The 12,385-nt window shown below is 39.0% G+C and overlaps 1 protein-coding gene across 2 annotated transcripts in view; it reads left to right on the forward strand.

The window, feature by feature from the left end:
- GPC6 (glypican 6) overlaps positions 1–12,385 on the forward strand; it is a 903,858-nt gene that overhangs the window by 840,076 nt on the left and 51,397 nt on the right. Inside the window, exon 7 of one of the 2 annotated variants that reach the window (XM_060769495.2) lies at positions 4,149–4,178. The exons of the other annotated variant lie outside the window; for it this stretch is intronic. Within the exon in view, the coding sequence (XP_060625478.2) occupies positions 4,149–4,178 (30 nt within the window). The remainder of the gene's footprint in view (positions 1–4,148; positions 4,179–12,385) is intronic. 2 annotated transcript variants of the gene reach the window in all.

Here is a 12,385-nt window from a genome sequence, read left to right on the forward strand (position 1 = left end):
AGGGGTCAAGAGCACATGTGGTGACTATCACCTCTCCAAGAATCCTGTTCACATTCTCAGGCTGCACAAATTAAAAAGTACCCATCAACACTGGACAAGCAGGAGCCATGTTTTTCATCCCCCAGAGCTATATCATCTTTGGCATCCAAGTAAATGCAAATCCCAGTGATCTTATCTGCAAAATGGTGGGCAAGCTCATCACAGTGTACTGTTCTATGGGCAACATTCTCTTTTTGGCCAGGCTGGATTAGGCCTCTAAGAATAGCAGAATTGACGTAGAAGTTTATTTAATAGTGCAGAGGAAGTGAGGCATTGTACTACTTATAGACATTAGCTTGATAGTTGAAAGTAACTTGTCCCTCCCTCATTTTTGTTATCTTTGTTTAAGGTATATATGTTTAAGTATAGTTTAATATGTTAATTTAGTTTCCAGTTGATAGTTTGTCCTGTATACTTATACCCTAAACCTTGTTTCTTTAAATTAAAAATTATATGTGTTGATAAAAATATGATTTTTTTAAAAAGAGAACACATACCCACACATTCATTTATTCATTCTGTGGGTGAGTGTAGATAAATCAAATCCCTCTATGGTAAAAATTCCCACTAAGGTACTTGGGTGTTTAGAAGTCTTGGCTGGAATTCACAACCACAGTTATAAATGCATAATGTAGAGTTAGGCATCTGTATCTGATTTGTATTCATGAACACTATGTATTCATGATCATGGCAAAGTAGATCATAAAGTAGAGAACACATATGGATCATAAAAGTTCCCCAGTCCTGCATTACCAGGTGCAGCCATTGTGAACAATGGAGATCTGTTTTACTGTCAACCAGGATGCAGTAGAATGATGTTTCCACTATCCTCCTGCCAGACTGCAAGGAGGAATGGTGACAGGGACCCTGCTAATGTGTCACAGCGGAAAATTGCTGGTAGGAGAAGAATATAAATGTCTTACTGCATCTTTATTAACAGGAGAACAGACCTTCATCACTCCAAGCTGCTGCACCTGGTAAGGCAGGATTGAGGTACTTTTACGATCCCCACATTTTGACCTGTGACTCCTTTTGGCCTGAGAAATTTTTGTGACCATCCTGGTCTCTCCTAGGAGGGTGTTCCACAGTCTGGGAGCAAACACCAAAAATGCTTTCTCCTGTGTTCCTGCCAAACACATTTGAAAGGTGATGAGACAGAGAGAACGCCCTCTCCAGATGATTGCAAATTTCTAACAGGTTTGTAGAGAGACATGTGATCCTTCAAATAACTTGGACCTAAGATGTATGGAGATAATGAATATGAATCAGCTATAGTTGCCTAACTCTATGTTATGCATTTGTAACTGTGTTAGTGAATTTCAACCAATATTTTTAAACACCAATAATAATAATGATAATAATAATAATAATAATAATAAATATTGATATTATTGCTGTTGCCATACCAGGTGACAGTTGCATTGAGGGGAAAAACAGGAAAAACTCTGCCATTATCAGGACCTCAAAATCAAACTGCAAAGGCTCTAGCATAAACCAGTACATCAGTGGTTCTCAACCTGTGGGTCCCCAGATGTTTTGGCCTTCAACTCCCAGAAATCCTAACAGCTGCTAAACTGGCTGGGATTTCTGGGAGTTGTAGGCCAAAAACATCTGGGGACCCCAGGTTGAGAACCACTGCAGTACATGGTCCCAGTGGTGATTGGCACACTGGGTGCCATGCCAAAAGATCTCAGCCGGCATTTGGAAACAATAAACATTGACAAAATCACGATCTGCCAACTGCAAAAGGCCACCTTACTTGGATCTGCGCGGATCATTCGAAAATACATCACACAGTCCTAGATGCTTGGGAAATGTTTGACTTGTGATTTTGTGATACGAAATCCAGCATATATATCTTGTTTGCTGTGACATACTGTGTTTCTGTGTCAGTAAAATAATAAATAATAAATTTTTATTCCGCCCTATCTCCCCAAGGGAACTCAGGGTGGATTCCAGCATATATACAGACACAGACAAACATTCAATGCCTTTGAAACAATGAAACACAAATACACCGACAAATATACAGACAAAAGCAAAGGCTTCTCCTTTCATCTCCAGCTCTGTCTTAGAGGGAAATTTTACCATAGGAAAACTTCATTTATATACACCCACCCACAGAATAAATGAGTGAATTAGTGTGAGTGAGTGAAGAGTGAGAGTGTGTGCTTCCTCAATATATGTTTTCTTTTTTAAAAATTATTTTTATCAACATCTATCATTTTCAATGTGTGAATATGTAGGGATCATGAATTCAAATCAGCTACAAATGTCTAACTTTAGGTTATGCATTCATGACTATGATCATAAGGCAAGATGAGGAAAGGGAATGAGTCTGGCCCAGAAATGTTGTTTAGTTCATTATACTGAATCAAGCAGTTGTATACTTAAATAGTAGTTAAGTAAGTATAGTTAATGAAATAATTGAGTTCACTATATGTCACTAAGTAACTGAACTTGAATCTCAATCAATTTTGTAACTTGGACCAAGAGGCAGACTGGAAACAAGGACAGGTGAATCCAAGATTTCTGTAAATAATTGCTACTGGAAAATGCAATGGAACAGAGTAATGGATAGTGTAGCAATTTTACACTTCAATGGAGAAATACAATTATCACATGTCTAATAAGTGGGACTTCATCCTTAGCAATCTAGCACAAACTAAACTGTTTTTGAACAGTCTGAACCTTTTTAAAAAAGAAAAAAAACAAATTGATTGCAGCTAAGCTACAATGGGACAAAAATAAATGCAAGAGCTTTGGAAGAAAAATACCTTTGAGATCTCTGATAATATACTGCCAAATTGTTTTATATTGATTTGTCATAACACAGTCAATACTAGGTGGTATGGACTATTTCAAATGAAGTGAAAGATATTTATGTCATTATCAAAGCATCACTCTTTGTCAGGATGTCACCTGAAAAACAAGTCCTCTATGGAGAGGGATGTGTGTGTGGCAGGGGGGGGGGGGGAGGGGTGACAAAAAGTACAGATGAAGTGATGACTTTTTACTGAGTTTTGTATTTCTTTTTGCCTCCCTTTGTATGAATCAAGCACCAAATATAAATTTGTTTCCAAAACCTTAAACAGGAGTTGCCTGGCTCTATTTTTCTAAAAATAATCTCAAAAGAAAAAAACTGAATTCACAAGAAATTTTCAGAAAGCTTCCTAAATTAAACTTCCTTAAATGGCAAAGAAACAAGATGTTTGTGAATAACTATACTGGTTTTCCAAGTGCTAATGGTAGAACTTGTCTAGCATTAGCTATAGAGAAAAGTTAAAATATGTACTTAAAATTTAAATGTTTTAAAGAGTTAAAAGGCTAATTGATGTGTCTATATAGTCAGCCATAGCATGTATAATTAAAGAAACTCTATTTACAATTTGGCCACAGTAAAAGTTTCATTCTTTTACCTATGGCTGTTTTAGAAATTTACACAAATCTGTTGTGCCGTGTTTACAGTGGACTCTGCAGGAGATACTTCAGCTCTACTTCATAAAAACAAAACCCAGTCTATTTACTAAGCCTTACAAATGCTGATTTGTTTTCAGTAAATGTTTGTTGTTGTTTTTTTACTTTCTATATGCCTATATATCTGGGGTCACATAAAAAATTCTCAAGTTGAAAGGGATTGTAGTGGAAAAGTTTAAGAAGCTCTGATGTTCTGTATCTCTATCTGCTTTCTATAAACTAACACTTTGTATTTTTATAGTGCAGTAGTTTTATATGTTTTATACTTCAATATTTTGATCAATGTTTGATAACAATATTACAGATAAATACAATTGAATATAATCCTACATATTTAAAAGCAGCAAAGAATTTGGGGACACTTTTCAAACGAATCAGTTTTATTTGCATCAAGGTTTCTGGAGTCCAGCTGAACTGTTCAGATTCTGAGAATGTGGGCTGATGTCCACAAAAGCTTATGCGTTTTTGGCAGCTTATGAGAGAAGTTAAGAGGGGCTGTGTTATTTTGCTGCAACAGTCTAACGGGGCTACACCCAGGATATATTTTAAAAGTGAGCCATATCCAGTCTAACTCTTTGTCTTGAACTCTCTTTTTCTCTTCTTTTTTCCTCCCTTTTCCTTCTGCTTCCCAGAGGACTATCTGGAGGACAATGCAACATGCTGTAAGCTCTGGTATTCTTTCTCTTGACTTTCATATCCATTTGCCTGTTTCTGACTTTGTATACAAAGTGCATCAAGTAGCATCTATATGACATCTCCCTGCCTTTAATGCAAAATAATTTCCTTTCTAATATTGAGAAATCCTAAAAACTAAAATGGTAGCTCAGGTTTGTCTCATCACTCCCTATTTCCCTGCATAGTTTTATGGCTATAAACCAGTGTTTCCTGAACTTCTGATATTTGAAGGATACTGTTGACGGCACTCCATGCAGTCATGCTGGCCACATGACCTTGGAGGCATCTACAGACAATGACTTCGACTTAGAAATGGAGATGAGCACCAACCCCCAGAGTTGGACATAACTAGAATTAATGTCAGGGGAAACCTTTACCTTTACTTTATTGTTGAAAAGTGATGGACGCTTCGCTTTTATAATGGTAATGACATATTTGTAGAGCAAGGGTAGTAAGGTGAAATTCTTGGGGCTTTTCCTGGTGTCGGATTTCTATAAATTCTGCCTCATTCTTCCTGCAGCCTCCATCCAGTCAGGAGGCATTCAGTTGTCCCAACTTGGCAAGAATAGTCTCATATAATCTTCTGATAACATCCCACTTTTTCAGCTGCTTTAAAAATATCCCAGCTTCTCTCTTCTCCTCCTAGTTTATTTCACTTGGTACAAACTGTGAGGATGCTATATTAGGCAGCTTTAGGGGTGATAGCAGGTACTATGTGTGCTTTATTAGAAACCAGAAAAGGGGGGGGGGGCACTGGACCATATCAAGTTGTAGGAGGCAGATTTCTCTGCAGAATTGGTCTTTGAGCATATGAGACTGTCATTTTTCATTAATGAACTTACTTCTTTACAGCACATAAGCAGTTCTCTCCCAGAAAACTAGTAAGCCCCTGTCACAATGTTTTGTGGATTATTGATTCAGGTAGAAAAAATAAGGCCAACTATGCAAAGTTACGGGATAATTCCTCAGTCTTCCTAGAGTTATCTGCTTAGTGGCAGAAGGAAACACAATGCGGCTAAACAAAATAGTCCTGATGGATGGACCTTTAGTCAAATTCATCAGGGCTATTTATGTACTCATGAATAACATGTTTACTGTGCAATAAAGCTTTCATAGATAAAGGTGTAGTTTATCACATCTGAAAGTAGATAATTTGTCCAGAATTCTAGTCCTTGGTGAATTTGTTCACTGACTTCTAAATTATGATGCTCTTCATTATCAAGTACCAATCTGACCTAGCATTTTAAAACATAAGCAACCCCCACCCCACCCCCAGATTTGGCTGTTTAAGAGTAGGATTTGCTGCCAGGTTGACATGATTATGGTTGCACTATAAGTGACTTAGAAAGGATGCAAGTTTGCCAATCTGTAACCATAATGTAAGCCACTAAACGCAGTGGAATGTGCTTCTGAGCTGACACGTATCAACTTTCATTGTAAATGTAGCATGGCTTCTTTGAGAAATGCATAGAAATACCACTTCATATTTCTGGAGTGGAAGGTGTCATGTGGAAGGAGATAAGATTCAGTAAACTTGAAAACCATATAGCTGGATAGATGAAATCCACAACAGAAAAATGTTTGGAAGTAGCATTGGTAAACCTTTTGGAATGCATACCCTCCAAGGAGCCCCCGATGGTGCAGTGGGTTAAACCTTTGTCCTGGCAGGACTGCTGACCAAAAGATCAGCAGTTCAAATCTGGGGAGCGGGGTGAACTCCTGTCTGTCAGCTCCAGCTTCTCATGCTGGGACATGAGAGTAGTCTCCACAGGATGGTAAAACATCCAGGTGTCCCCTGGGCAACAACCTTGCAGATGACCAATTGTCTCACACCAGAAGTGACTTGCAGTTTCTCAAGTCACTCCTGACACACACAAAAAAGCATACCTTCCAACATCTCACATATAAAAACCAGGACACATGTAGCCAAGCAATGTATGGTCAGATGCAAAAACCTTGTTACTGAGGGAGAACACGCAAGCTAGGAAAGGCTGCAGCAGTTTGCTTTTGTGTGGGTCTACAACAAAAGGCAGAATTTCATGCTTCCTCTCCCCTCCCCTCCCTCCTGCTGACATAATTTTTGCACTTTCAATTCAGCTTTCAGCAATTTAAGTGAACCAAAAGTGGAGGGATGATTTCAACTGAGAAATTATAAAACGGCTGGAAAAAATGTATTAGTTGGGACTGTCCTGCCAAATTGGGACAGTTGGAGAATATGCCACAGCAAAATGAGCAACACTCTTTTTAGAATAAAAAAGCAATAGGATGTGTGCCTTTATCCAGTGTGTATGCCTATTTAATTGCTTGTTCATACCAGCATTTATAATTTTTTGTCTGCCATCCAATAACATGGTTCTCTGGATGAAATACTCTAGAACCATTTACAGCAATTAAAGCTCTGAATTCACAAAATGCAGTCATATTATACCTGACAGATTTGTTCCCTAATGATCTCCACTTAGCGCAAAGATTTAGGGCCATGTTCTCTCGGGGCTAATTTGTCCAGGAACCTCTTACCAGAAGTAACAGTGGTTGAATGCAGCAGTTAGTCGGAGACAAAAGTGAGCACGATCACCTTTTTGCACTCTCACTCTCTCCCTTCTTCCCCAATTTCTCACTCAAACACAAATCATTCTCACACTTTTTCTCTTCATCTATATATAGCTTGCTGCTAGTGAGTAGGCAGGTTCATCTAATCATTGTGTTGTCCCCAAGCCAAGTGGTTTTGTTGTTGTTGTTGTTTTTGCTGTTAATAACTGCCATCAAATCAACTTTGATCTATGGTGACCTGTGAACAAGAAGCCTTTAGATCAGGCATAGCTAAACTTTGGCCCTCCAGGTGTTTTGGACTTCAACTTCCACAATTCCTTCAACAGCCAGTAGCTTTGGCTTCCTTGATTTGGTCAATCCACCTAGAATGCAGTCTTCCTCTTTTAACTTGAGCAAGATAACTCTTACAGAAATACCATGCACTCCATGAGTGTGCTTTAGTTGGCTCTAAAAATAGGATTCAGGCTGTTTTCCTTCAGCATAGACATTTAAGCCTGCAGGGATACAGAATATCAGAGGCAGGAAGTAAGCTCTAAACATTTTATGTTTCATTCAAGTATCTGCAGAGTAGAAAAGAAAATGGAATATATATTTTAATGAATTCAAATAATATGTAGTAATTCCACAGGAAAAGAGACAATTTTTTTCAGAAATCCTCTGCACAGCTATAAGTAAATAGTAATATAGGTTAGGCAAAAAGAACAGGACCTCAGAAAGTATCAGTCACATTTCCAAGCCAGAAAATAACAGGTTTGGAGGCTTAGCAAAAAAAACCCCAATGATTTTGACATGTCAGTATTTTCATATCACCCCAGTGCTAAGTCCCTGCAGGTAACATATCATTTCGCATCAAATGGAATATGCTGCAGATGAGATCACAACAGAAAACCTGATCTCTTTTAGGCATTCAATTTCAAGTCACCATCTTCAGCTTTGTCTCTGGTGGTAGGCAAAAGTTATTAAGATGGATACATGAAACATGGTCTTCATAAAAGAGAGCAATTTTTATTCATTATATATATCAAGGGTGGACCAAAGCCTGGGAGGGGGAGGGAGATACATCGGAATGCCATGAATCCACTAGTAACATGATATAAAGGTTGAGCATCCAAACTATTCCAAAATCTGTCGTTATCCACATGTGCAACTGGAGTTTTCTGATAGTTTGTTGTACACAAGCTGTTTCATAATCCAAATATTCAAAATATTGTATATAAAATTACCTTCAGGCTATGTGTATAAGGGACGAAACATTAATAAATTTTGTATTTAGACTAGGATCCTATCTCCGAAATATCTCATTATATACATTTGTGCAATACAGATATTCCAAAATACAAAAAAAAATTCCACACTCCAAAGCATTTCAGATAACAGATATTCAACATCTACTTTAATTTCCCCCCACTCAGAACTTAATAGTAGATTACCAAGGAAGATAAAGGCCAATGCTTTTCAAAATCCTGGATGGATATTTCTTTGGAAAAGGAACACCTATTTTAACTTCTTTCAAAGAGGAACTTGTTATTTCTGGTTCAATGCCTTTTGGGTTTTCATTTTCATGAAACTCATAGTAATTTTCAAAAGGATACTCAGATCAGACTGAAAAGACTGCCAAACAGAGGTGCAATACTAACCTTTGAAAATGAATTTTATGGTTACTATTGACTTTGCTTGTAACATAGTAACTCAGAAACAGCTTTTAAATCTTTATCTCATGTCATAGAGTAGAATTCTATATGCTAGCATTTCATATGCAATGCATTTTTTACTTGCAGAAAAAATACAATTAGCATCCTATTAATGACATGAGTAAGCATAAGGCCATCTTCTTTCAGCCTGTGTCATTTTTGGTCATTGCAAATGCTAGTATGCTCTTCAACCCTCAATAACAACTAATCAACTCCAAACTCCCCAAGATCTGGACTCACGGTTTTGCTGCGATACCCCCCCACCCCACACACACACACACACACACACACCCTGAATGGCCTTTTTGTGGTTGGTGGAGATGTGAGGATCTGAGAAACATCTGGTTATGCCCTCTAGCCAGATGCTTCTCAGATCCCTCTCTTGTCTACCGCAGGATGGCAATTCTAAGAGTACCTACTGCAGAAAAACCATGAGTCCTGGGCATGGTAAGTAGCAAGTCATTGCAGCGTTCCAGTCAGGCCCGTAGCCAGGATTTCGTTTCAGGGGGGCTAAATTTTTTTCAGGGGGGTTTCGGGGTGGGGGCTGGGTTTTGGGCAGGGGGGCTGAGTCTGAGTGAAAGAGGGTCTAGCCTAGCAAACCTTTTGTATCATTACCCCAATACCCCCATGCATATGGGATATATTGAGTATGGTGATCAGATCATGATATGAATAAACATAACAGTTTAAATAATGCACCAGTAAGGCCTTCTCGCGGACCCACCTGAGAATTTCAGGGGGGGGGGGGGTTGAAGCCCCTCAAGCCCCCCCCCCCCCTCCCCTGGCTACATGCCTGGTTCCAGTTACACAAAGTTTACACTATCTTAGGCAATGTAGGTTATCAGCCAATATCTCATCTATGTTTTGAAATGGTATATTCCAGGCTGTACCTATATCCGCCAACTTTCCCAATTTGGCAGGAGCAATCCCAATTAATCTTTTATCACCCCACTTTTTCCTCTGCTTTTAAAAAGTCCCAACTTTTCTCTTCTCCTCCCACTTTTCCCCCTTGTTCCCAGCTTACTTCAGTAGATGCAAATTGAATCCAAATGGCACAAATAGTTTGTACTCAATTAACTCAGCAGCAGGGTTAAGAGAAAAGAAAGGGAATTTTGCCCTTCTCAGAGAGTTCAGACAAAAACAAACTGCTGCCAGTCTCTCCAGTTTTGTTCCTTATTGATAGCTTTTGTCATCTTTGATATTTCTTGGCCATACATCTCAGTTTCATCTGTAAAATATTGGAGGGTATGTTGTAGCATGCATATGTGCATTTTCCTATACATACATAGACTCATGGCATCATTTGGTTGGCCATGTTAGCATATGCATCTGTGATTTCACCAAGGGCCTCATCACAAGAGGCAAATTAAGCATCCTAGGACACTTTCTCCTTGCTGCCCACCCGATGCCATCACACAATGTATAGCAACTTCTGATGGGCCCCCATGAAAGAATCATCCTGGCTTTGGCACAGGAGGCTTCGCTCGGAACACAGAAGGCTTCCCGTGTGCCATAGAAAACTTGGGTTCAAGCTGTGGCAACAATGGGGAAGCATCAGCTGCAGGCAAGGCGTGGTCCAGGTGCCTGAATAGCCCCACTGCCCTGCTGATACATCATGGGTAGTAGTGAATCACCCCGCGGGACCTCATCCATGTGATGATGTCCTTAGACTCATTCCACACAAGCAAAAATGGAGATTATGATTTCCCACTAAACAGGATTAAACTAGAGAATATCACTGACATCTCTCATCTGACAGTGTGGATGTAGTTTGTGTTATACCATTCTAGGAACACCTCACTTGAGAACTTGCTTCAATACTATAAGTGAAATGAAATCTTTTTTTTTTCTTCAGACAGAGTTTACTGGAGACAAAGGGTTGCAAATGGACCACCCCCCCCTCCCTGATTCAACAATTCTCTAGAGATCAGTTCACCAAGTCATTTTCAGCCTTTTGAGTTTAACAGATGTACTATGTGAGTAGTCATAACAGAATCAGGGTGCAGAAGATTTTGCCTCAAAAGACACAGGCCTAAAAGGCAGTCAGTTTGCAGCAAATGAAAAGTGATTTCCCAAGTCAAACATATAGCCTCTAATCCATTTCTCTTTTGCTCGTAATGGACATTTGGTACTTTTATGGACTTGTATGGACATTAGTAATGCTTGGGGTGAGGGAAGTAAGGTAGTAAAACTAAAGGGATTTATTTCTCTTTGCTCCAAGACTTGCTGTCTCACAAAACTTTCAGGCACACCAGAACTGGAAAAGAAAAAATAGTGTGCTTGAAGTTGATATTGAATTTGGTAGGGGGCATTGTTTATCTCTTCCAACAGAATAAGACAATAAACTTTTGTCTGCAATCAGTGGCGGACTGGCCAGCATGTCAGCTTGCCCAACGGCAAGCTCTCATTATTGTATTTACATTTAATATCTACTGTACACTGCCAGTAATATTTACAATATATGTACACTATAATTACTAAAATATACATTTATTTCATAATAATTCTAATTAAATGATAGCCTTAATTTTGTGGGTGGGCCTCCTTCGTCTTCTAGCAATCAATATTTTTTGACTCAGTTCTCCACTGTCTACAATTACCAGAATCTTCCACCACTATCCATGTTGGCTGGGGGATTCTGAGAACATTAATACAAAAGTCACATTTCCAAGCTCTGTTACTGAACAAAAGACCTCCTCTCCTCCACTTTCTCTCTCCAGCAGAGCTACCATATTTTACTTTTTCCAACTGGTCCGGAGGTTACTGCTATCCCAGTCCCAACAATTCCACCATTAATGGCAGTGAGCACTAGGAAATGCACTGTCTACCACAGGTTTTCAAAAGCTTGTGAGAAAGAGGAGAGAGATGTTAGATGTTCATTCAGCTGTTTCTGTCTCCCTTTAGGTATAGTCCTCCTCTTCACTGAGATTTATCAAATCAGTATTCTCTATGCAGAGGCTAGAAGGGCTTTCAGTAAACATCTGCCTAGAGAAATAACTGTATTTCATGTTGCTAGTTAATAATTAATCATGGTTGTGTGTGTGTGTGTGTGTGTATTCAAAGCTTGGCTGCTATGAGACATGGAAGCACTGAATTCTCGTTGGTAATTTTCACAGTGCAGCCATGCAGATGTACTGGTTGTCCCATTGGCCTTTGACCTACTAGATTCCAGTTGGTGCTACTTGATCTCCCATACTTTTTAGCATCTATAGGAAGCCCCTGAGTTTTAGGGTTAGATCCTTAAATGCTGATAGTAGCGAGCTCTATCTCCAATTAAAATTATTATTACTTGAAACACAACAAGATTAGTACACAGCAAACAAGATCACTATGCAGGTTGTTGCATTGGATCACATGCCCGATATCTAGACTATGTGATGTATCAGCAAATGATGCATGCAGATCCCAGTAGGGTGGCCTTTTGCAGTTGACAGATAGTAATTTTGTCAGTGCCGATTGTGTTTAAGTGCAGGCCAAGGTCTTTAGGCACTGCACCCAGTGTGCCAATCACCACTGGGACCACCTTGACTGGCTTGTGTATTATTATTATTATTATTATTATTATTATTATTATTATTATTTACCCACCTCCCCATGAGACTCAAAGCAGGGTTACTAAGATGCCTGCCTTGTTGTCTGGGTGCCGGGGGATATTAAAGCAGAGACTTAGTTTAGTCAAGGCAAGTGGCTTGTCTGTTCATGAGTAAACAAGCCACTTCAATATTGGGAATACAACCTGATCCCACAATTAAACTTTCTTTCTCTGAAGAATTGGGTTCATGGTTTGAAAGATGGGTATTCTTTTTTATCAGGGGACATTTAAGCAACAGCCATAACCAAGAATGCTTTTTTTTTTTCAACTTTAGTTGATAGCTGTAATGTGCTGTGATTTTACTGTTGCATGCTAATAAAGTTTGTGTTTGTGATGTGCTGGATGTAAAATGGAATGGTTT

This window comes from Anolis sagrei, chromosome 3, assembly GCF_037176765.1.
Source record: "Anolis sagrei isolate rAnoSag1 chromosome 3, rAnoSag1.mat, whole genome shotgun sequence".
NCBI lineage: Eukaryota > Metazoa > Chordata > Lepidosauria > Squamata > Dactyloidae > Anolis > Anolis sagrei.